This window comes from Lissotriton vulgaris, chromosome 4_1 (genome assembly GCF_964263255.1).
Source record: "Lissotriton vulgaris chromosome 4_1, aLisVul1.2, whole genome shotgun sequence".
NCBI classification, from domain to species: Eukaryota; Metazoa; Chordata; class Amphibia; order Caudata; family Salamandridae; genus Lissotriton; species Lissotriton vulgaris.
In genome coordinates, this window is record NC_141691.1 from 1126708009 (window position 1) to 1126732029 (window position 24021).

At 45.3% G+C, this 24021-nt stretch overlaps 1 protein-coding gene across 8 annotated transcripts in view; it reads left to right on the forward strand.

The window, feature by feature from the left end:
• Positions 1-16354, forward strand: part of PTPN3 (protein tyrosine phosphatase non-receptor type 3) — a 1864164-nt gene extending 1847810 nt beyond the window's left edge. For all 8 annotated transcript variants that reach the window (XM_086965368.1, XM_086965363.1, XM_086965366.1 and 5 more), the window contains one exon: positions 15534-16354. In XM_086965368.1, the coding sequence (XP_086821494.1) occupies positions 15534-15608 (75 nt within the window). In that variant the 3' untranslated portion in view covers positions 15609-16354. The remainder of the gene's footprint in view (positions 1-15533) is intronic.
• The last annotated feature ends 7667 nt before the right edge of the window (positions 16355-24021 follow it).

Below are 24021 nucleotides of genomic sequence, written 5' to 3' on the forward strand. Positions count from 1 at the left end.
GATGGATACTTCTAACAGCAGATTCCTCATCTTGTGAATGCCCACATGAGCGAGGCTGAATGTAGAGAATTATGTTGACATTGGGCGGGTCCGCTTCGACTCACCCGAGAAGGAATGCAAGAGACGCATACCCATCCCAGACCTGCGCACGAATGTCCGTTTCTTTCCACATCTTCATATGGGGATCCGGAGCTCCCTCCCCCAACTGTTTTTCCTCCTGTTGACAAGTTTTTGGCTTAATAAAAATTCTCTCAGTATGCAAGGGATTATGTCCCCTCCCAAGACTGCAGTATTTAAACCTTGTATAGAAAGTCAAAAGCAGATATCTGTGACAGATCTCCATCAATTGTATCACTTGTGCCTCAGGTTTTCAGACAATCCCAAGTCTAATGGGAACTGCACCTGGATAAATCTCAAGGTGATCCAGGACTGTGAAGCCAAACTCTGCGTTGCAGAAAACTGTCAGAAGGCTCACAAGGCCAGTCTTGGCTGAAGTTGAAGACGCAGACCCATTCCCATTCTCGGGGTAGTTATTGTGAAAGGCCCTCTTCGTACACCAAGTTGTCAGGTAAGTCCAGATCAAAAAAGAAACACAAGACGTTGAAGCATGACTCCCTGTTGTCCCACCACTCTTGTCAGGAGAAGTTACGAAGACGTCAGGGTGCCTCCCTATTTCTGCACTGGTCTCCTTCCAAGTAATTGATCTCACAGCTCATACTGATGCAATATGAATTCTCAGATCTATCGGTAATGCTGCAACAAGTCAAACCTTTCAAGAAAGCCATGTTAAATATGTTTGGTGCTCTTTAAGTTCCTTCTGAGCGCCATTAGGGCTCCAAGAATCCAAGGAGGCCTACAGATAGGGTACCATTGGCGGAACTATTCTTGATGCCATCTGCACCTCTTTACTCCCCAACGGGATCCGCCCCAGATTCTGGGGTTGATGCCCAACCGGACTTCTACCCGCTCCACGATCCTCACCAGTTCCTCACTTGTCAATACCGACGTTAAAGGAAAAAGCTAATGTCTTATCGGTCTCGGAAGTGAGCCCAACATAACCTCAACCAAAGTCACCCCTGACTCAACCTTTGGTGCAGGCGGTCCAACCTCATTCTGACTCAAATAGAACTCTGCCTTTACCTAAAACACTTCAAATTCCTTTAGCATCAGGCTTAGAACACAGTCAACCTTGTGATGGCTATGACAGGGACGATACATCCCATTGTTATGATAAGGACAGCCCTTTTAGGGACCTTCAGGATACCAGCTACAAACACAGAGGAATCTGCTTCTTTTGCTATGATGATTAAAGTCTGTTGCAATAAAAACGAATATCTTGATGGAAGTTCTGCCATTTGAACAGAGTTTTACAGAACTACTCCCGCCTTTTTATGAAGACCTGATGGACACAATGATGGGCACTTGGGCCAAACCTTGCCCTTGCCTACCAGTCAAGAGACAGGTTGCCAGAAGGCACAGACCTGACCCTGATGATCCTCTTTCCTCATACAACACACTACACCTAAAAACATGGTGGTCCAGGCGTCCATGGGTAGGCTCAACCTTAACACATTCCCTACTACTCCTCCCAATAGGGAATCAAAATCTATGGAGGCATTCAAGAACAGGATGTTCTCTTCAGCTAGTCTCACTCTCTGCTCTGTAATTGCCACTTGGTTCCTTGGACGATACTTGCATGCAATGGGAGATATGTTCAGCAAGGTCTTGCTGAGAGCCCCAAAGAATAATGTGGAAACCTTGCAGAAATCATTCAAGATGGTCACAATGCAGTGAAATATATCACCCTTTCTAAGGTGAAGTATATCACCCTTCCTAAGGTGAACATCACTGACTGTTTGGGTCGGGCAGTCAGTACCAGTGTGGTGCTTTGATGCCACACATGGATGAGATGCACAGTCTTTTCGGGTGATGTTGAAGCACAATTAAGGGATATACTGTAGCACTCGTCTCTTTAGAGATAAGGGAGGCTTGCCCTGGAATGTTTAAAGAAAAGCAGGGCCACAGCATGCTTGCTCAACCTTTCTTCACACATACAGCAATATCCCCAACTTTTGTGTCCTTTTGTGGCTTCGGAAGGGGCAAGGTGCAAAGACATTGCCAAGGCCTTCCTGGTCTGTTAGAGCTGTGTTCAAAGCTCGCCAGGACTGTCCAATTTGATCCGTTTTTATCAAATATCTCATGCTGCTCATATCTCTGCTTTTTACAAAGTTTTTATGATTGTTGGAATTGCACGGGCACTTCACTTTGCTGTGTTGCTCGCTGGGGATTGCTCTGTTCCGAAAGTAATTGAAGGCAGGAAGCGGAGCAGCCATCACAAGGTTGGCGTGCTAGTTGTTTTGCCGCCACCTACAAATAGGCACGCTGACGCGACCGCGCAGCGTTGCCTTCCTGGTCTGTTAGAGCTGTGTTCAAAGCTCGCCAGGACTGTCTTATATTATAATTTTATCCGTTTTATCAAACATCTCATGCTGCTCATATCTCTGCTTTTTACAACGTTTTTATGATTTTTGGAATTGCAGGGGGCACTTTACTTTGCTGGTGCAGCTCGCTGGGGATTGCGCCATTCTGGAGGGAATTGGGGGCAGGGAGCGGGGCAGCCATCGCAAGGTTAGCGTGCTAGATGTTTTTCCTCCACCTACAAATAGACACGTGGACGTGACCACGCAGCGGATGAGCGCATCGGACGCGCCAAAGGCAAGCCCGTCTGCGCCAGTCCGCGCTTGGACCGGGCTCAGGAATTGTCCCCCTGGCTCTCTGGGATCAGATGTTCTGACTTACTCTAGAGACTATCTCATGGCGCTGAATCCTGTAGGAGGGAATGAGCTCTGCCCAAGGATCTAATGTAGAGCTATTCCTAAAGTTCGGGCAGGTACGTGTCCAAAGTGCGATCTGATTCTTCCCCCTATTATGTATCACTCCATTAGCCGCCCTATAAGTAAGAAAGGAGGGACAAAAAAGATAGTAAACCTTGCCCTCCCTTAAATGCTTACTTCTAAATACAAGGTTGTTGATAAAGCATAGCACGGAATGTGCATTGTTTATGGAGGAACATAACATTAAACTGGCCTTCATAACAGAGACCTGGTTTGATAAAGCCTCAGGATCCAACTTAGTTAAAGCCACACCACCAAGCTTTCTCTGTTATACCCAAGATAGACCTAATGGGAGGGGTGGAGGACTGGCAGTCATATACCACAACGCCCTGGAGCCTTCTTTTCTCACAGCCTCTAATCTGGCTTGTGAAGCACTGTCGCTGAATGTCCGTACTTCCTGCCATGATACTTACAAGGAGATACTACTTTACCGTCCCCCGGGTCCTAGAGGTGTTTTTGTAGAGTCCATTGGGTCGCTTCTAGAGGAGAGACTAAGCTCTAACTCTTTTACAGTTATGGGGGATTTTAATTTTCATCTTGAGGATTACAATGACTCCGATACCACAAACTTACATCAAGTGATGGGTGGTAGGGACCTTAAGCAGCTGGTAGAGGGGCTTACCCATATAGCAGGACATACCCTAGATGCGATTTATTCCAATAACTCGAATCTGACCCACATAAAGGTGCTGTCCCTTCCTTGGACAGATCGCTCTGCCATTCTATTCGGACTGTCACGGCCAACCTATCTTTCAATGCAAATCAGAGCCCAAGGAAGAGGTAGTTACAAGGGCTTGGAAATACATCACTAGCCTATAGCTAGGAAACTTACTTAAAGCAACAGCCCAGATTCTTCCTTTGAAAGTTACACTGAATGGGTAGATGCCGCATGTAGCAAATTTGTTCCGATAAAATTGTGGACTCCCAAGCGGGTCCATCCATCAGCCCCCTAGTATTCAGAGGATTTACAAAAGCAAAAACTCACCTGTACACAGCTAGAGCGAGTTTGGAGAAGATGGTACAATAGTATTGATAAAGATGCGTATAAATAAAGTCTTACTCTTTAAAAAAAAACTGCTCCTTGACACTAAAAGGATGTTTTTTTGCGGAGCAGATTAGTCAGGCAAAATCCTCCTCTAAAGAACTTTTCAGAACACTAATCAAACTTACTGCCCCCAATACACCTAAAATACGGAGCAATCCCCAATTATGTGAAAGTCTCGCCTCCTTTATTCAGCAAAAGTTTGAAGCTATCTTTTCTTCATTTTTGTATAAACAGAAAGAGGATGGCGAGGCATTAGCCAGGGCGGGGCCCTCTGGACCCAAAATAACATTGACACTAGATAGCTTCACACCATTACTGACACAGGACTCAATTACACTTTTGATACTGATTCGTTCTGGATTCCCTTTGGATCGTTGGCCTGCGTCCATGATTAAACAAACCCCTGAGATTATTGGGACAGCCCTTACTCCCCTGTTCAATACTATTCGCAACTCTGGTCAGTTTCCAAACAAATGGAAAATGGCATCTATTCTCCCCCTGCCTAAAAAATCATATCTCGATTCTAGGGATCTGAATAGTTATAGACCTATTTTGTGCCTTCCCCTACCAGCAGAAATGATTGAGAAAACCTTGAATGCTCAACTCAGTCTATTCCTTCAGATTAACAATATACTGGATCCAACACAATATGGCTACAGAGCTGGCCTTGATTAAATCCACAGAGGAGGTAAGAGAGGCTTTGGACCAGGAAGGCGCTGCGATATTGATCATGTTGGATCTCTCAGCAGCCTTCGATACGTTTCATCATAAGGTTCTGATGGACCGTTTATCTGAAGGTGGGGTAAAAGGCACGGCCTGGAACCTCTTGAAATCCTTTCTTACCGACAGATCTCAAATGGTTGATTTGGATAAAGTTGGGTCAAAGCCTTTCTCCCTTCCCTGTGGGGTACCACACGGGTCCTCCCTTAGTCCCACACTTTTTAATGTGTACGCGTCCCCATTGGCGGCCCGGATAAGATCATTCGGGTTCCAATTGACATCTTATGCGGATGACATGCAAATAGTGCTATCACTCCAGTGTGGCCAAGAAGCTGATTCAGGATCAAGATGTTGTGACTGCATGAAAGCCATCTCTTGCTGGATGTCATCAAATTGCCTGAAACTTAACTCTGGAAAAATAGAGGTTATTATGTTTGGCTATAACTTAAACCTCTGGTGTACTGACTGGTGGCCGGAAGAATTGGGAACTCTCCAGGAACTAACTAAGAAAGTGAAGAATTTGGGGGTCATTGTGGATACCTGTCTCACTTTCGGTGATCAGATATGTGGAGTTGTCTCTACATGTTCTTTCTCTTCAGAATCCTGAGGAAAATAAAGTTCCTTGTTCCGGAAGACATTCTTAGGACCGCTGTCACAGCACTAATTATGTCACTGCCGGATTACTTTAACCGTCCCTACTTGAGCATCCAAAAGAGACATATAAACAGACTTCAAATAGTGCAAAATGCAGCGGCCAGGCTGTTGACGGGTATACTTAGGTTTGTCTCGGTCAAGAAGGAATTAAAACTTCTTCATTGGCTCCCAGTTAAACATCAGGTGCAATTTAAAGCCCTTTGTACGGTTAACAAGGCTCGAAAGGGAGAAGGCCCGGACTACTTAAGATAACAGTCTTCAATGGTACGTGCCCAGTAGAACCCTGAACTCTATGACCGCAAAACAAGTGACAGTTCCCTCATTACGAAAAGCTAGCTGGGGTGGCAGGAACTTCATTACATGTGCTGCAAAAGCTTGGAACAAACCACCATTCCACCTCAGAAATGCAACCAACCTCCTCTCCTTCAGGAAAGGGCTGAAAACCTGGTTATTTACGATATAGCCACTCACTCAGCATTAACCATTTAGGCAAGTGCTCAGCGCCAGGACACCTTAGGGTAAAAGTGTCCTTTAGAAGTTATAATAACATAACATAACACTGCATCAGACCGCCCAGTTTTTTTGAGGCTGAAGTCGGAAATCCAGCTAACAGTATCCATGCTCCAAGGTGTAGTGCATGCTGTGCCCCCTCCACTTCTGTTACCACCACCAAAGCATTTTAGTTTTTGCCATTTGCGGCACATCAGCACCCTGATGGAGGCAGGATAAGGTATTTCCTCAATTGGTGGCAGAGCATCTCATCAACATATGAATGCTTCAAATAGTTCCACAAGGTTATGCCCGTCCCTTTCTTACAGAACTGCCAAAGATTCCAACCTCATAAGATCGTCTGTCGGAGAATCATTTGTCCATTTTAAAGTAGGAGGCTCTTTTGGACAAAGGAGCCATCGGAAATAGCAACTCGATGCTACTCTTGTTATTTCTTGCTGATGAAAAAGGATAGATGCCTTCGCCCTCTTAATTTCTTCCTGAAAAAGAGCAATTTCAAGATGCTCACATTGGCCCAGGTTCTATATGTTCTAGATCCAGAAGACTGGATAGTAGCCCTGGATATGCTGGACACATGTTTTCATTTTCCCGTTCTGCAGTCCCACAAGTGTTACCTGTAGTTCAAGGTGGGCCAAGAGCTCTTTCATTTCTCCACACTCCCCTTTGACCTGATCAGTGCCTCTTGGGTGTTAAAGTGATGGTTATGGTTGCAGCACACCTTACGAGGTTGGGGTTCTCAATCTTTCCCCTACCTCGACAACTGGCTGTTGAAGGCATACTTGCCACAGGCGACCATAGATCACCAACAGAAGATGGCACACCTATTAACATCTTTGGGGTTCGCGATCAACCTGCCAATGTCACACATGACTCCTTTATAGAAGCTCCAATTTATTAAAGCATCCAATACTTCCCTCCAGTTCAGTGAGTCCAGGACAATTAGGGCTATGGTCCTGATGTTTCAATCTTGGTCCTTGGTCTCAGTGAAATTGGCTCTGAGACATCCTGGCCTTCTGTATCCTGCCATCCTATGCCATCTGGTGTCATGACAATGCAAGACGGCACATGCAGGCTCTGCAGTGCAATCTGAAGTCTCAGTTTGCTCAGCACCACCTTGTCAGATTCCATCAACGTTTCGGATGAGACTGCAAAAAAGTTGCTTTGTTGGCTGACAACCATAATTGGAACAGCAGCAGACCCCTCTGCCTACCCCAGCAAAACAGACAGTGGTGATAGGATCTGAAAAGGTCATCTGAGAGAGGTAGAGATTAGAGGAAACTGGTCTCTGGTGAAGACTCGCCTCCACATCAACTTTGAGTTGCAGGCCATTCGCTTGGGATTCACAGCCTTCCTGCCATTCATCAAAGTGAGGCTGATTCAGGTTGTCACAGGCACTAAAACAGCTATGAGACACTGCAGCAAATAGGTTGGAGAGGGATCCTGGGTTCTGTGCCAGGATCACGGAATGGCAGCTACTCCCAGAGATGGTGCAGGGCATCTCCCAGTAATAGGGAGAACCCTGGCTAAATCCCCAAGAAGGCTCTTTCTTGCAGGCGCATGCCACAGAGAGTGGAGCATTGGACTCTTGTATGCAGCCACTGCCCACCCTAATGCGCTGAAGTGCCACGCCCTTTCAACTTTTGACCAGCATAAAGAATGTCTGTTAGGCTGAGCAATGGTCAGCATGACACACTTTTTTCCAGGTCAGGTAGCCAGGAGGTAGACCTGCACTGAATGCTCACAATCCTGGCTGCCTGAGCTGAACTTTGCCTAGCTGAAGAAGTCGCAGCTCCTGTGGGCGTGATATTTGCAGCCTGGCAAAGCACCCCAATGCCTCATGACGAGGGGGAGCACCACCTATTGCCTCGGACCTGAGCACATCCATCACAGAGTGGGGTGGGATGCGGTCAGCAGTCTCGCTGACCCCATCCCAGTTTGTGATGAGTAATGAACTGCCTCCTTCCCTCATTGGCTGATCTAAGGTCAGCCAATGAGGGAAGGCAGTAGTCCCAACCTTCCTGGGACCCCTAAAGCTTGGGACTATTGCCTTCTCCCAATGAGCAATGTCAGCAGTCTCAACCCTCCTTAGATCTCCAAGGCAGAGCTGCGCATGTAGGTATGATTTTATGTTTGATGCATGCTTGAATATGTGGGAGAGTTGTGAATGGATGTGTGTGTGTGTGCATGTGTGTGTGCTCAAGTGTGAGTGAGTGTTTGTGCGAGCTTGTGCCCTGACCGCCCCCTCCCTGCTAATAGTACAGGCCGCCAATGTTGGTATGCCTTCCTTCTGCCAATTCTTCTGTCCCACCTTTTAAAGTAAATCATTAACCACTGAATCCAAGTCATTCTAGAGGCTTTAGATTGGACCAGTGGAGTGTATTATTGTTATTGTTATTGTTAGCAAGACTTCTAAATCGCACTGTGACCCTACGGGTATTCTGGCGCTGAAATACGTATAGTTTACCAAGCCCAAGTGCAGTAAGAGGATAGTATTCCAATCTGGATGAGAAGACTGAAGCTATGCTCTAGGGAAGAGCCAGGTCTTTAATTTCTTCCTGCACTGCATCAGTTTTTCCATCTGTCCGAGATCGTTAGGGAGTTGATTCCAGAGCCGTGCCGCTGTGACACTATAAAAGCCCTTCCTCCAGATTTTATTTTCCTAAATCTGGGTGCTCTCACCAGTTTAACTGAGGAGGAGCGAAGATTACGATATGGGCCATACCATTCAAATTTATTCTGCAATGGTAAAGGCCCAAGTCCATGCAGGGCCTTAAAAACAATACAGAGTGACTTGAATTGTATCCTCTGTAGGACAGGGAGCCAATGAAGCTCTGAAAGAGCCTGAGAGGCTGAAAAGCACCTTGGTTTCATTAGAGCTAACTTGGCTGCCATTATCTGGATCCTCTGTAGTCTCCCGATCAAAAATGTTGGGGACTCCAGCAACAAGGAGTTGCAGTAATCCAGTCACTTTAAGATGAGACTCCTTACTACCAGTGCTCTAGCCTGTGTAGGTAGCAGTGGAAGAACCTTCTGAAGCATTATCAAGGAGAAGCATCTCCCAACTGTTTTGTTCACATGAGTTTCTAAACTCAGCTTATTATCAAAGCTAACTCCCAGGTTTCGCACCAACTCTGAAGGTGTCAGTGGCACATCCGTGGGGATAGGCCAGAGCCTAGAAGAAAGTGGGAGAGGGCTTTCCCAACTGTGCAGTGTAGAATTTCTGTCTTGTTACTGTTAAATTGTTGATTTTTATGCCAAGAGAGGAAGGAGGCTAGAGCGATGACCCCAGGGCACAGCGGGTTCGCTCTAACAGGTGAACACCGCGGGGTCAATAAAGAGGCAGTGATGAGGTACACAGGTATTTTATCTGAAGGTTGTTTAACAAATTAAGAAAGTGATTAAAAATTGATCTTATGAAGAAAAAATTTGCAAAGTAGCAAAAGAGCAGCTAAATCACACAACACACTCATGGGCAACAACTCGACGTATCACACCACTTTTTATAAAAGTACATGTGTTCCACTTTGACCCCTCCCTGACTCTTCTCCATCTGGGACTGACGAGAAACGTCGGCTCGGCTGCTTTCCCGTATTATTTTGTGACCTCAAAGGGGTGTGGAACGGCTATTAATACGCCGCAGTTCATCTCCCTAGGCCTCTTTACACGCACTGGTTGGTTCTGCTTAAGCACGGGGATACATACAAGAGTTAACTTTAGACCCAGACAGTCCCCTGACGATCCGGTAATGAATTAGAAAGGCGACTGAATGTCAATAGCTTGCATTGAACTTGGGTAACCAGCTGAGTCCCGCGCTTGCAAAAGCTGGCGGAGGTAATCAGCTTGACCTAGAATTATCTAGAACTTATGGACATGAACATCAGTCCTCTAATTTGGCGGCTGCTTTGGAAAGATAGTCTGCCACAGCAGCAGGGTCGGGTCCTGCACTGCAGCCTGCACAATTTACATGTGCCATACACTACTGTTTTCCCAGACAAACTGGTGTTCTTGACTAGGGCAGCATTTTTGCAGAATGTTGTGATGCTCTTGTCAGACAAATTATCACCCTTCCAGTATTCTATGCTCCACCTCAACCCCTGGAAAAGAAAGAGAAGCTCCATCATGTGAACCCCAAAACAACTTAGCGCTTTTACATCAACCATACCAAGGACCATTGGGTGGACGATCAGCTCTTTATGGGGTTTCACTGGGGCAGATAAGGGTATGGCAGTGCCGTACCAATTTTGATAGTCCTCTGTTTAAAAATCTGCTTTGCATTTGCTATGAAGTAAGGTTGGGCGGAACTTGCACTGTTTCACTCCGTGGAATTCCGTAGAGTTACATAAAAACTCAGTGAGATCCACAGAGTTACGCCAACGGGCGGAAATATTTATTTTGTGCTGCTAATTATGCCAAGTAGTGCGATAAGCACTGCAAAATCAGCGCAAATGGCAACATGCAGTGAGAAAGAGCTTACGGAGCTTCTAGTTGATTTTGTTGCAACTTGAGTTGAAAATGAACTGGAGCGGCAGCAAATCTACTTGAGAAGCTGCCCTCTGACCGCGACTGCTCACATTGGAAAATGCTGTTAGGAGACAACAAATTGCGCTCTAATTTCTGGAGCCTTGTGGGATAAACATCCGCCACCTGGCGATTGGCGGACTTTTTCCTGAATGTGCAGTCGCCGAATTCAGCCAATACTGCGGGCAGAATGTAACATTCCGCCCACCCCGTCTAAGATGCAGCCCCAGGAAGGTCTGAAGGTTCAGTCGACCAGAGCCAAGGCAGCTACCATTGCGTTAGAAAACAAAACAAAACTAGTAAGGTCTGAAGGCCAAATGAATTGGCCACACTGGCATGAAGTACACTATGTCAGTGAATGCTATAATTGCCACTAAACAGGGTAACAAAGTGTGAGCCACATGTGTGAGAGGCAAGTGTAACCACGGACTGGTCAACAAAATCCAGAACAACTTGTTGTGGATAACCATCAAACAAACCAAGTGATCCGTCATATCATTTGGTCGTCCACACTGTGACCAGGGCGGTCTTTAGATCATCTAGACCCCATGCCTCACAGTACGATGTTAGTAATGGATCAGGTCCACAGTGTGGTGTGAGCCATCAGCTGTTGGGCAGTTAGTAATGGTTGAAAGTGGTGAAAAAACAGTGCAACATAACATATACGTGGTGAATCTAAAATAGGGTGATGTGTCAAAACTACTATTTATTGGAAACAAGGCACATCCTCTAACTAAAACAACAGGAACAGTGCAAAAGACAGTATGGAAAGAATAACTGTCACTAGTAAGGCCGACATGTTTCTGCCTAGTGGGCTAAACGTCCCTTGGCTTTCATCAGGGCCACTGCTCTAATGTGTTGCTACTGTGTCAAATCTGTGCAAAATAAAGCAAGACAAACATTTCACTTTAAATTAATCAGTGAAAAAGGAACTCAAAATAGCAAGTGAAAGTAGGAACGATACAACCTGTACCTACATATATGTACACAACCTCCTGGTCACCAAGGTACTCAACGTGATCTAAGGGGAGCTACATAACTGTTACTCACCTAAATATTTGGCGTTCACCGCTTCGCCAACACAAAAGCTCACACTATCTCATACATAAATTACAAAATATTTCAAATTGATTGCTCACCCAAAGTGACAGGGGACTGGACCTCACCTCACCTGGACCGTGCTCAGGTATACGAGGCCCCGCGCTGTGGAACAAAAGGTATGTAAACAGGCGAGTGCAGATAGTCCGAATGGGGCTACTCCCTCCCCTTCGAGGCTACCCCTCCAGCCATGCCACCACAATCCCACTGCATATCGGAGGATTATCTGGTCCTTCTCCAACAGGAAGTTACGGTTCTATTGCCCAAGGGAGCCATGGAGCCTGTTCCTGTCCCAGAAGTAGGTTGTGGTTGTTATTCCCACTACTTTCTGGTCCCCAAAAAGGATATGGGCCTGCGTCCTATTTAGGATCTCAGGGACATCACCCGCCTCCTCCGAAAGGAGAAGTTCAAGATGTTGACGCTTGCTCAGGTCTTGTCTGCCCTCGACCCGGAAGACTGGATGGTAGCTTTGGGCTTGCAGGACGCTAATTTTCACATCCCCGTACTGCCGGCCCACCGGCGTTACCAATGGTTCACGGTATGCCACGAGCATTTTCAATTTACTGTGCTCCCCTTTGGCACTACCAGGGCCCCTCAGGTGTTCGGGAAAGTGATGGCGGTGGTCGCAGCCCATCTGCTCAGATCAAGGGTTTCAGTCTTCCCCTATCTCGACGACTGGCTGTTGAAGGCGGGCTCACCCCAGGCAGTTATCTCCCACTTCCAGACTACGGCAGACCTCCTGCATTTGCTGGGGTTTTCCATCAATGTGCCTAAGTCACACCTGATTCCCTCTCAGACACTACTCTTCATCGGAGCGGTTCTGGACACGACGCAGCTTTGGGTCTATCCTCCTGAACAGCGACTCTGGGATATTCAGGCTATGATTCTGATCTTTCAGCCTCTATCCCAGGTTTTGGTCAGGATGACCCTGAGGCTGCTGGACCTCATGGCCTCCTGCATACTGCTGGTCGATAATGCCAGGTCGCATATGCGGGCACTGCAGTGGGACCTGAAGTTCCAGTGGGTGCAGCATCAGGGCAATGTGTCCAATTGTGTCCAGATCTCCGAGGGCACGGCACATCAATTGTAGTGGTGGCTCACGAACCAGGATTGCTCAGCGGCAGAACCCTCGCCCTCTCCCTTCCCCAACCAGACCACACAGTGGTGACAGAGGTGTCCCTTCTGGGATGGAGCGACCCCATGGGAGAGTCGGAGATCCTGGTCTCCGGCGGAGTCCGGGCTCCACATCAACCTTCTGGAGCTTAGGGTGATTCATTGTGCACTAAAAGCATTCCTTCCTCTGTATGGGGACGAGTAGTGCAGGTGTTCACGGACAACACCACCGCCATGTGGTACTGCAACAAAAAGGGCGGGATGGGGTAGTGCACACTATGTCAGGTGGCCCTCCGTCTCTGGACATGGCTGGAGCATCAGGGCAAATTCTTGGTGATTCAACACCTGGCAGGTTCCCTGAACGCCAGAGCAGATGAACTCAGCCGCAGGTGCATGATGGATCACGAATGGCTTCTTCACTCGGAGGTAGTGCAAGGTCTCTTTCAACAGTGGGGCGAGCCTTGGTTAGATCTATTCGCCACTGAAGAGAATGCGCAATGTCAGCAATTCTGCGCGTTGGAATTTCCAAGGCGGCACTCGATAGGCGACGCTTTTTGTGGCGAGTGGAGTTGCGGTCTGTTGTAAGCCTTTCCGACTATACCACTTCTGCCTAAAGTGCTGACGAAGATCAGGCGCGACCGGGCCCAAGTCATTTTTGTGGCCCAGATTGGGCACGATGAGTCTGGCATCCCGAGCTGCTCAACATGGCCATCGATCCTCTAATCAGACTGCCTCTTCGGGAGGATCTTCTGTCGCAGCAGCACGGGATGGTCCTACACCCGAACTCGTCCAGCCTCCACCTCTTTGTGTGGAGATTGAGCAGCGGCAGTTGACGTCTTTTGACCTGCCTCCCGAAATTTGCAATGTAATCCTGGCATCCAGGTGTCCCTCCACTAAGACGGTATTTGCCTGCCTTTGGAACAAGTTTGTTGCATGTTGCACAGCGAAGTCTGTTGATCCCCTTTCTGCCCATCTTTCTGAAGTTCTCTTGTTCCTTCTTTCTTTAACCCAGCCGTGCTCTGCTCTTGGCACTATCAAAGGCTATCTTTCGGCCATCTCTGCCTTCCTTCAGCTTCCTGATCAGCCTTCCTTTTCAAGTACCTGGTTGTTAATCGTTTCTTGAAAGGCATAACTCATCTCTTTCCTCCTCTTCCCTTCGTTATGTCTCAGTAGGACTTGAATCTCGTTTTAACATATTTAATGTGCGCTCGCTTTGAGAAGCTTCACAGCTGTCCTTTGAGACTCTTAATTTAAGACTGCATTCCTGGTGGCTATCACATCTTCCAGAAGAGTGAGTGAGCTCCAGTCTCTTTCCTCCAAACCTCCTTTCCTGTCTGTCTATCAGGACAAGGTGGTTTTCAGGACCCGTCCATCCTTCCCTCCTAAGGTTGTCACTGCCTTTCACATCGGGCAGACCATCACTTTGCCCACCTTCTTTCCGCCTTTGCATTCTTTGAAAGAAGAAGAGAGGCTCCACTGTCTGGACCCAAAACCTGCGCTGTTTTTCTATCTGGATCGCACAAAACAGTTCCGGATTGATGACCAACTCTTTGTTGGCTACGTGTGTGCCAAGAAAAGTCAGCCGTACACAAGCAAACCATTCCTCAATGGGTTGTTTTGTGTATTAAGGCATACTATTTCTGGCTAAGTAGGAGCCTCTAGTGGGGCTACACGCCCATTCCACCAGGGCGAGGGCAGCCTCTACTGCCCTGGGAAGAGGAGTTCCTCTACATGACATCTGTGAGGCAGCTATGTGGGCATCACTGCACACGTTTACGAAACACTACTGTCTGGGCAGCCAAGTCTGGAGAGACTGCTTCTTTGGCCGTTCTGTTCTCTAGGACTTTGTGGTGTGATCTTGGTTTGCAGACCCACCACCAGGGTTGGTATTGCTGGGGTATCTATTCTAAAGTAAGGAACATTTAACTAATGTGCTTTTTACAGATGACACATTAGTTAGTTGTAGATTCTTTAACTGCCCCACCCATCCTCCCCATTCAGCGAACTGATTTCTAGGGTTAAGGATTTCCTTTCAGGGCCCTAGTTTTGTGCACCAGTGGCCAGTGGCTTGCATAGCTCTGCGTTCCTGGCGCAGAAAGTCGTGTACAGAACTAATGTCAGCGCGCAAGTGCGGTGTCTAGCTAATTTTTCACAAGGTGAGGAATCTGCAGTTAGAACATCCATCAGAAAGAGCAGTGCTTATTTTGAGCAGGTGGTTTTCGGTGCTCAGCACCGGCACCTAATCATCAGCATCAGCACTTATCATGAGCACCAGTTAAGGACACATTAATTTACGGGGCGATTAAGTGATTTGCCCAGAATAACAGGCTGTTGAGATGACGTCTGGGACTCGAACCTGGCTCCCCAGCTCCGAAATCTGCAGCTTTGGTCAATACGCCACATCCTCTCCCACATTCATGGTTACTGGTTGGTTCTGTTTTAGGGGAGGCTAACAGGAGAAATGGGTTGGTGCAAGCTGCCTCCTGATGAAAGCCCCAGCGCTTATTGTTTTCCAAATTAACCACTGTACAGAAGGTAAGTAACTTATTCATTATGCCCGAAAGTAGTAGCAAGTGAAACAATGAACGAAAATATTCATGCCTTTCTTCCCTTTACTTGAGAACCTTTGAGTTACAAGTGTTAATGCAGCCATGAATCGCCAAGTTCAGTGATCTTCACTCTCGTTTCATTTGGGTCACTGTTGGGTAATATTGGTGCTTGTCAAACTTAAAAGTGGCATTCATAAAATCTTTGGCATTTAGGTACTCTTCTGCATACTGTATAAAACGTGCCTGCAGGGTAAGAGTGAATTTATATGACGAACTGACAAGGTAACTGTTTTTTAATACAATTCAAAATGGCATTTAAAGATCAATAGTCCATTAGCGATGGTTTAGTAGTTAAATGTTTTGTGAAAATGGTAATATCGTTTTAAACTGGGCCTCGTGATGACATGATTTGTTTTCTTGTTTTTTCGGCAGAGTCAGTACAAGTTTGTGTGCGAGGCCATTCTGCGCGTTTACGAAGGCTTGGCGAAACCTCTGGATTCCAGCTAGTGCGGCTTTGAAGCAAATTCCCTTTTTTTATCTTTTAAAAAACATTGATTCAAAATCATCGTTGGCCTCATTTCTGTAGGTGACCTGGGAAATCATCATACTTCAATGGGGGTGACAGACGAGCACATCTGAACTATGGCACTTTAAATCTATATATAAGAATGTTGAAATCATGTAAATAGTAAATGTCTGTATATAATGGATGTGTGTGTGTGTGTCCTTCGTTGTGCATACTGTACTGTACCAAAAGTGCACAGGAGACACATTAACCATAGGAAAGCTGGTGTGTATTGTTTACCTCGAAAGAAACGTATATGCAGTGCAGCGTGCTGTCATTTACGGGGCCAGCATTTTGCAAAGGGTGGGAAAGCTCTGTGTATATATTTTTTAAAGTAACACTGGAGAGCTACTAAAATGCGTAAATGCACATATGAGCATGCTGAACTGTCATGTCTGCAATACTTTGTAAACACTACTGCAAGTAGACACTGCCAGCTAAATTCTAATCTTCCAGTCAGAGCTGTTGGCCAAGCAACGCTCACTTGTGTTCTGAAGGCAGTCTCAGAAAAGAGTGGGCACAACTCTCAACCTTACTGGACAGTTTGTGTAGTCTATGGATTTCTGTGGACCTTGGACTGTCGATTCTCCTTCGAGTGATGATCAATAATGTACAGCTCATTTTCTTTTCTCTGGCATGTCCGATGTATCCATTTTACACATAAAGGTGTGCGATTTACATGTGCCCTCATTGAATGCGTGGTCTTTTTGTGTCTGTCTATTGGGGTTTAATAATCTGCGTTGTACTACCCATGAAACAAAGTATTGAGTCAAAGAATCCCCCACATCGACAGGCTGTGTTGAGCTGCAAGCTGTGGCAACCCAGTCTTTGGGCACGTCACTTTTGCCTGTGCTTTAAGGAGATAATCTGTTCACGTCACTGCTTTCAGAAGCCCACCTTTAAATTGTTACATGGAACAATGTTATTGGGGGTCTTCATAACAATGTCTTTACAATGTATGAATCTTTTTAGCGATCCACCGAAAAGTTATTGGAAGTATAAGGTTCTCACATGACATGAACTGAGACTTTGAACAAACAATGGAATTCGTTTTACGAGCAGCCTTCATTAGAAAACGTTTGAAAGTGTTCTAATGTGATTTTAATGTGATGCAGTGTCCTGTTCTATCACAGCGCGCAAGTCTATTTCCTGGTTCAGGGTGCACTCTAGTTTATACCACTTGCAATTTTCTCATTTTAAAACAGAAGTTAGGGTATTTTCTGAAGTATTCTGGATCGGGGGGGAGGGGGGTCTCGGTTGGGGGGGTCCAACTCTTACGTAAATTAGACCCGGGCACCAAAATCAAAGTGGCACCATTAGCAAATCAGACTGCTAAAAAGTGACCCACTTTGCAAATCGCAACCCTTTGAACTCGGTGTTTCGGTTTTGCAAAGTATTAGAAACTGCGTCCACTGGTGCGTACTGAAAGTCAAGGTTTTGTGTTAGTGTCGGGGAAATCAACTGTGAAAATCAGCCCATCAGACCACAAAACGCGCACACAAACAGTCGAACTGACCTGTCAGACTAGCCCTTCTGGTACTGCAAGATTGTCCTATATGCTAGTCCAGCCCTGCGCGCTATCATACTACATGAGTGTTGCTATTGTAGGCGCTAAAATATTAAGCAACAGATTTAGTTTCATTATATGCATAAACTTCAGATTCTGAATGCATAAATGCCGTCGTGTGACTGTAATTCAGTGCTGAACTTCACGATGCATCATGACCCATAAAAAACGCTTCTTATTTTTAAAAACCTGAAATCTGCATAGCAGCACACAGATGTCTTGCAAACATACCAAAAGTGGACATATCTTAAGACACATAGTGGTGCAGGCAGACACTCACGCCCACACGTGCACACAAACACCAATCGTTCACACTATCCAGGTGTCATTGCATGAATAAATAGTGCCTGAAACTAGTCAGTGCGAGAACTTTATTTAATTGTAACATGCACCCAGTACAGATTGATACCCTAGTGCTAAGCTTTATTTAAGCGGCGAGGTTGCTAAAACTTTGATACCCTAGTGCTAAGCTTTATTTAAGCGGCGAGGTTGCTAAAACTTAAAAATATAGAAATGAACAGCAAACATTGATGCTCAGTACTATATAAAAAAAAGAATAGATCGAATTCATAAATCTTTTTGTGTTAGAAATAGCATCTGGAAACAATTTTACATCAAGTAAGCATCCAATTGATAGCGCGGCCTAAATGCCCATCACTTAGAAGAGATCATAGTGCTTAAGGCACTATGAATATCTCATAGAAGTGCAAACATTCTGTGGTGTCACCGTTCTGCTTTCCTTCTCAGTCTTTCATTGCCAGGACCTGGTTTATATTCTGTTCTTACTCCTTTGCTCTGAGGCCCTTATTACATTAGGCTCGATTAAATGTGATATGTGCTGTAAATATGGTTACCCCACATATCGCAATGACTTGTAGTCTGATGAGCACTGCGCTTCCAGCATGCTGCCTAAACTTACCAGACGGAAATGATCAGTAAAGAACAGAACTTGCAAGTTTTGGTGCACTAAGCATCAAAAGTCCCCGCATTATGACGCATTTCTAGGGCATTAATGGTAATTGGGTGCAAAGAGTTCCAATCTCTGCGTGTTGGCAAATTTTGGGATTGGTAAATATCACACTCTTTTCCGAGGTGACGGTAATTGGCATTTTATATAAAAACTCAAGACCTGTTAAGTACACCTACATCTCATCTGAGGGAACGTAGTGCAGATCCATCCGAGCAAAGCAACGACAGACCAGGTTCTGATGGATGTTCTTTACTGCAGATTCCTCAACTTTTGAATATCTTCCAGGTGCCAGACTGGATCCAGAAAATTTCCCCCTACAATAGCTATCCATTGCTACCAGGTTGCGATACAATCTCAGCTGAGACTCAGCCTGTCTCAGACGCGACAACATCAGAGTATATCAATCACATTGGCACCAGCTTCTGTTTTTCTGTGTCTCATCAGCATTGATCTGGAGTTCCTCTCAGTGCTTCACTGACAACATTCCTTTGCTTTTGACAACAACTAGATCTAATGCCTCTTCCAAAGATTTCAGGGATCAAACCGGGTTTCATATGCCGCAAGAAGATGCCTGACACGAGAGCTGCATTTGGCGTCTGGCTGCCAAACAAGACCCATTGATCTGCGACTTCTGTTCATAGTGAGCCCTAAGGTCATTAGAGAGCGGGAACCAAGATATTTTTGTCTAAAGCCGGCATGGATGAGCCAGAATATTTGCCTTCAGGTAAGTCCCACCCCAGGAACCAATCTCCATATAAAGCTTCCTACAAAAGTACAAAAAAGCTCTGCACTAAGGAGAAGTCTAATTCTTCGCTGGAAAACAGTCACACTCCTAGGCCTGTTTGGTGTCCTGATGCCGAGCTCTTCCTGTTTGTCAGCCAGTTCCAACATTTAAAAAGTTGAATCTATCAGCTGACCATGCTTAGGTCTAGGCCATCTATAAGGCAGTGCTGGGTATCTTAAAGATGTCTCTCCTTTCCTCTTGGCCTCTTCCTAAGGGTCAGCTCAATCCTGTGGGTTTGGTAATTTTGCCGGATCCGATCCTGACATCTCCTAACTCGTGTGTATCCACAGGCTCCAACCTTTGGGCGAAATCGGTGCCCTCTAAGATGCTGATTCCTGTGTGCTGGATGCTACCTATGACACCCAACACTGGTGGTGCCCTCTGAGACAATTTTGGCATCGCCTTCAATGTCCACAAAGCCTGTGAGCGCTACCTGGACTATTTTGATGATTAACTTTTGGCATAATACATCCATACGGCCTAGGGATTTGTTGCATGGAAGAACTTTTCCCATCCGATGTTCTAGCAATGCTGAACAAAGATTACAGTCATACACAGAATGACAATTCAGAAACAGGTAACCTTCCATCTTACAACACAGATGCTGGTCTCTTCATGTACTTAAACAAAGCAAGTGGCCTGAATCCATCACAATAAGGGAACATCCATCAAAAGAATCTTCATTCACTAGGGTATGACTCAAAATCCATTCCAAAGGCCCTTACAGACACTGAGTTTAACAGACAGGACCCTTTGGGGTAAACAGTAAAAAGTTCTTGCCGTTCGCATTACAAACACAGTCTGCCTTCTGGACTGTCATGCTCATGCCCCCAATGAGCATGCAATATTGACCATTATCATTTTACCTGACCACGTTAAAAGCCCTTTATTAATCTGGTCAGCAATGGTTTGTACTCTTCCAAATATAATGTGAACAACAAGGACCCCCTGCTCGGGAATGATAGTTCCTTAGGACAGGGAAAAAGACTGTGCGTATATCATAGCATCAACATATCAAGCAAAAGGAAGGGTGACTGTATAAAGGAACCACCGATACAATTCAATATAAAAAACTCAAGTTCATTTAATAAATGTTCATATTAAAAGCAAAATACACGTCACTATCAATGTTACATGAAATTCAATAAAAAACACAAAAAGTAACAGATTTCACAAAAATGACATAAAATAATCATATATTAAAAAGGACCAAAAAAGTGGCAATCAATGTGTTCCGACGCACGTTTCGGCGTTTCAAAGACGCCTTCTTCAGGAGCCACAAATTCTGTCTGCAAAATATAGTTAAGAAATATAAAGACATAATCAATTCCAAAAAATAACAGTTTGATTTTCTCAAAAACCATATATCATAAGCAACATAGTCATGCTTATTTATAATTATAACACAACCAATTCAAGACAGTTAAAATCACAGATTAATCAACAATACTAAACGGATTCCTAAATAGCACACCTTCCCTATTTGCTATGGCAATATAAGTAATTGCCAAACAAAGTACAAATCTAGTGTATACATATTTGAGCAGTTGCTTGGTAAATAAACTGCAGGTGTCAGGAAACCCCTAACAACACTCCCTATCCCCTAGACCAACGGTAGATGGTATTGGAGATTATATCAACCTAGGAGGGCAGAGATAGATCAATCAATAATTATTGATAACTCAATTAGGGAGTCATGAATATGACCTAAGTAATTCAGAGTTAGCTAAATCTGCTTACTAATAGAACTTCTATAGCATGATTTGTTGCAGACTACAATTCCCTTGAGATTATTAGATAGTATTATTACATTGAAGGAAAAAAATATAGATCTTTTACTAAATATTAATCAGAAAATCAAGAAAGCATTCTAAATCCGACACTATTGATAAGGTATAATCATATAGTACCATGAGTGGGTGGTCGTGTGGATCATTAACGAAGATTACTATTGAAAAGTATCCTAAAAATTGTACCCTAAGTTATAGATCTTAAGTATCACCTTCATTCGCAAAATATACTCACTTGGTAAAAACGTGAGATAAATCCGTATAGCACGTAATTTCCAAAGTCAGGAAGATGACATTCTCTATTTTGCGTATAACTTCGGGAACACAATAATATGTAAATATAAAGCAAGAAAGGACAGCATATAAGTCCTGTTACTTGTACCTATGTTTGTCTTATCATTGGATTTATATAGGTCGCTACAAGGGCGTAACTTACATTTGTAAAGACTTATACTGTTCAATGCAGGCAGATACACCGAATTGTGTTCTTTTCTCAAAAAGCCCAATAAATCATAAATATGGATAGAGATGTTCCTCGTCGATTTAGGCCAATATCTAGATAAAGAGGACGTAAATTGTGGTATTTAATAGAAGATCCATCTGACAGACACGAAGGGATTACACAGTTTCTACGGCTTCTTCTTACCATTATAAGAATATGAAACGCTCTATTTGCAGATATTCTGTTAAACGTAGGCAGATAAACCCAAATATGTTCTTTTATCAGGGAAAACCCGGTTCGTTGTTGGTAAAGATAAAATATTTTCGTGCTGATCCCACTGGTATATGTGAATCGCGCTCGACAAGTGTCTAAAGAAATTACATAATTTATAATATTTTAGAAGGACCCATCTGAGGAAAGAAGGGCTCTCAAAGTTATACAAAGTATCTACAAAGTATCTATAAACTTTTCTTACCGATAAACCGATATGAGAAGCTAACTACAAAGGAGAGACGCTGTAAAGAGGTGGCCGATACTTACCAAGGCGGCGGCAGCTACCATCAGCTCTGAAAGTGCCCGAATGAAGAATTAAGTCCGACTCGATCTGGAAAATTCTCGGAGGCGGCGATTGTAAAGCTCATCAAAGCCATCAGAACCGATGGTGCCCCTGGACCTAACGGGATCCCCGCACAGGTTTTTAAGAAAGATCCTGCATTCTTCGCTTCCAAACTTACTCCTCTATTTAACCACGCATTTGCAACCGCAACTCTGCCATTTTCCTGGAAAGGTTCAATCCTCTTTCCTATACATAAAAAAGGTGACCACTCTAACCCGGCTAATTACAGACTGAAAGCCCTCCTTGACATTGAAGCTAAGGTCTATACCCGCCTCCTACTTAAGGACCTGGAAACTTGGGTAGATAAGAACGGCATACTCCCGCCCTCACAGACTGGCTTCAGAGCTAACTGTTCTACGCTGGATAACATCATAGCGCTTTCGTACCTCGCTAAGAAGGCCAACATGCGGAATAAGCTGCCCCTGTTCTGTTGCTTTATCGATTATTCAACGGCCTTTGACCGCGTGAACAGAAGTCGGCTCTGGGCAAAACTAGAGTCCTGGGGGATCCCCAGAGATCTCCTAAAGGCCATAAAAGCACTTTACGAGGGAACCTGGGTTCAGGTGAAACTAAGCGCCACATCTGCAACCACAAGAATTGCCACTATCTCGGGATTAAAGCAGGGGTGTGTCCTGGCCCCCCTGCTTTTCCACTTGTACACTGCAGACATGGGGCAAGCCCTGAAAGATGCCAACCTAGCACCACCCAGACTGGGGAAGCTGGTTCTGGGTACGCTCCAGTATGCAGATGACACAGTAATTATGGGCCACACCACGGTAGGCCTCCAAAGAGCCTGTAACAGTCTCGCCACGTATAACAAGGAGAACGAGTTACTCATTAATGTGAGCAAGACTAAGATAATAATCTTTGGCAAACATCCACACAAAACAAAAGCTTCATGGTCTCTGGGGGAACACCGTATCACCGCGGCCCCATCCTACAACTACCTGGGCACATGGGTATCAGAGAGGGCCACTGCACTCAAACATCTGAAGATGCTTAAACCAAAAATTGATAAAATAATTACATCTCTAAGACGTCTAAGCCACGGCCTGGCCAGTCCCTCTGCAGATCCGATGCTAACAGTACTTAGGGCTAAATTGATCCCCGCCATCACGTACGGCCATATAGCCTATCCAGGGGCTTTTGAGAAAGTGGTCCAAGCGGCACAGGTGAAAGCTTATAAGTTGGTGCTACGAGCCCCCAAACAAGCGCGGAATAGCAGGGTGAGACTGGAAATAGGCCTGAAACGTCCTGAACTGGTACTACTGGGGGAACTGCTAAAATACTACATCAGAGCTCTGAAATCGCCTGAACCCCTTGACGCACTCGCTAAAAATCATCTTTGGGGAAGAAGGCTCCCCATGGCAAGCCAAGGTGGAACTAGCCATTGACCTTCTGAAAATCGAGGGGCGGAATCTGCACTTACACGAAATCCCATATTCCGCCTGGGCAAAAGCCGTCAAGCGCCAAGTCCAGTCTATTTCCTTTGAGCTAGACCTTTCCTCGCTCCGGCACAACCCGCTAACGCTGGCCCTGGACAAGTCCTATATTCCTGGTAAACCCCAGCCATACTTACAAGACTCACTAACAACCGAAGCAAGACAAAAAATTCTGTTTATGCGCCTCTTGGCTCTCAGGATAATGGACGTTAACCCACGTTGGGCACGCTCGGACGGAGCCACTGCCTGCCGACTTTGCAAATATCGCAGAGAATCCTGGCTACACTTGCTATGTTGCTGCCCTAAGCTGGCCAGTGACCGACAGCGATTGCTACGTCCGGCACTACGTATCCTGGGTCTCAGAACTTGCAGAGAGGCCTCGGATTGGTGTTTCTCTGAAACCACAACATGTTTATTAGCCAGGATAGGCAAGTTCATCCATCAAGTTAAAATGGCACTCGAAAACCAACTAAAGGACACCATCCAGAAGAGCCCTGTGACCCGCCGCCCTAAAGTTGGTAATCCACAGATAACACAGGGAGTCGCCGAAAAGCTGGGGCCGACTCAGGGGCCGATAAAGCCCACAGTGCAACTGAGGATGTCGAACTTTTACACGCCTTCCAGACTCTAGTAAGCACGGTCTCATGATGACTCTAAAAACTTTAATTCTTTTTAATATTAATAATGTACAGTACCAGTGCACACAGTCAGTATCGAGACCACATAGCTGCACCAATGGTCCCT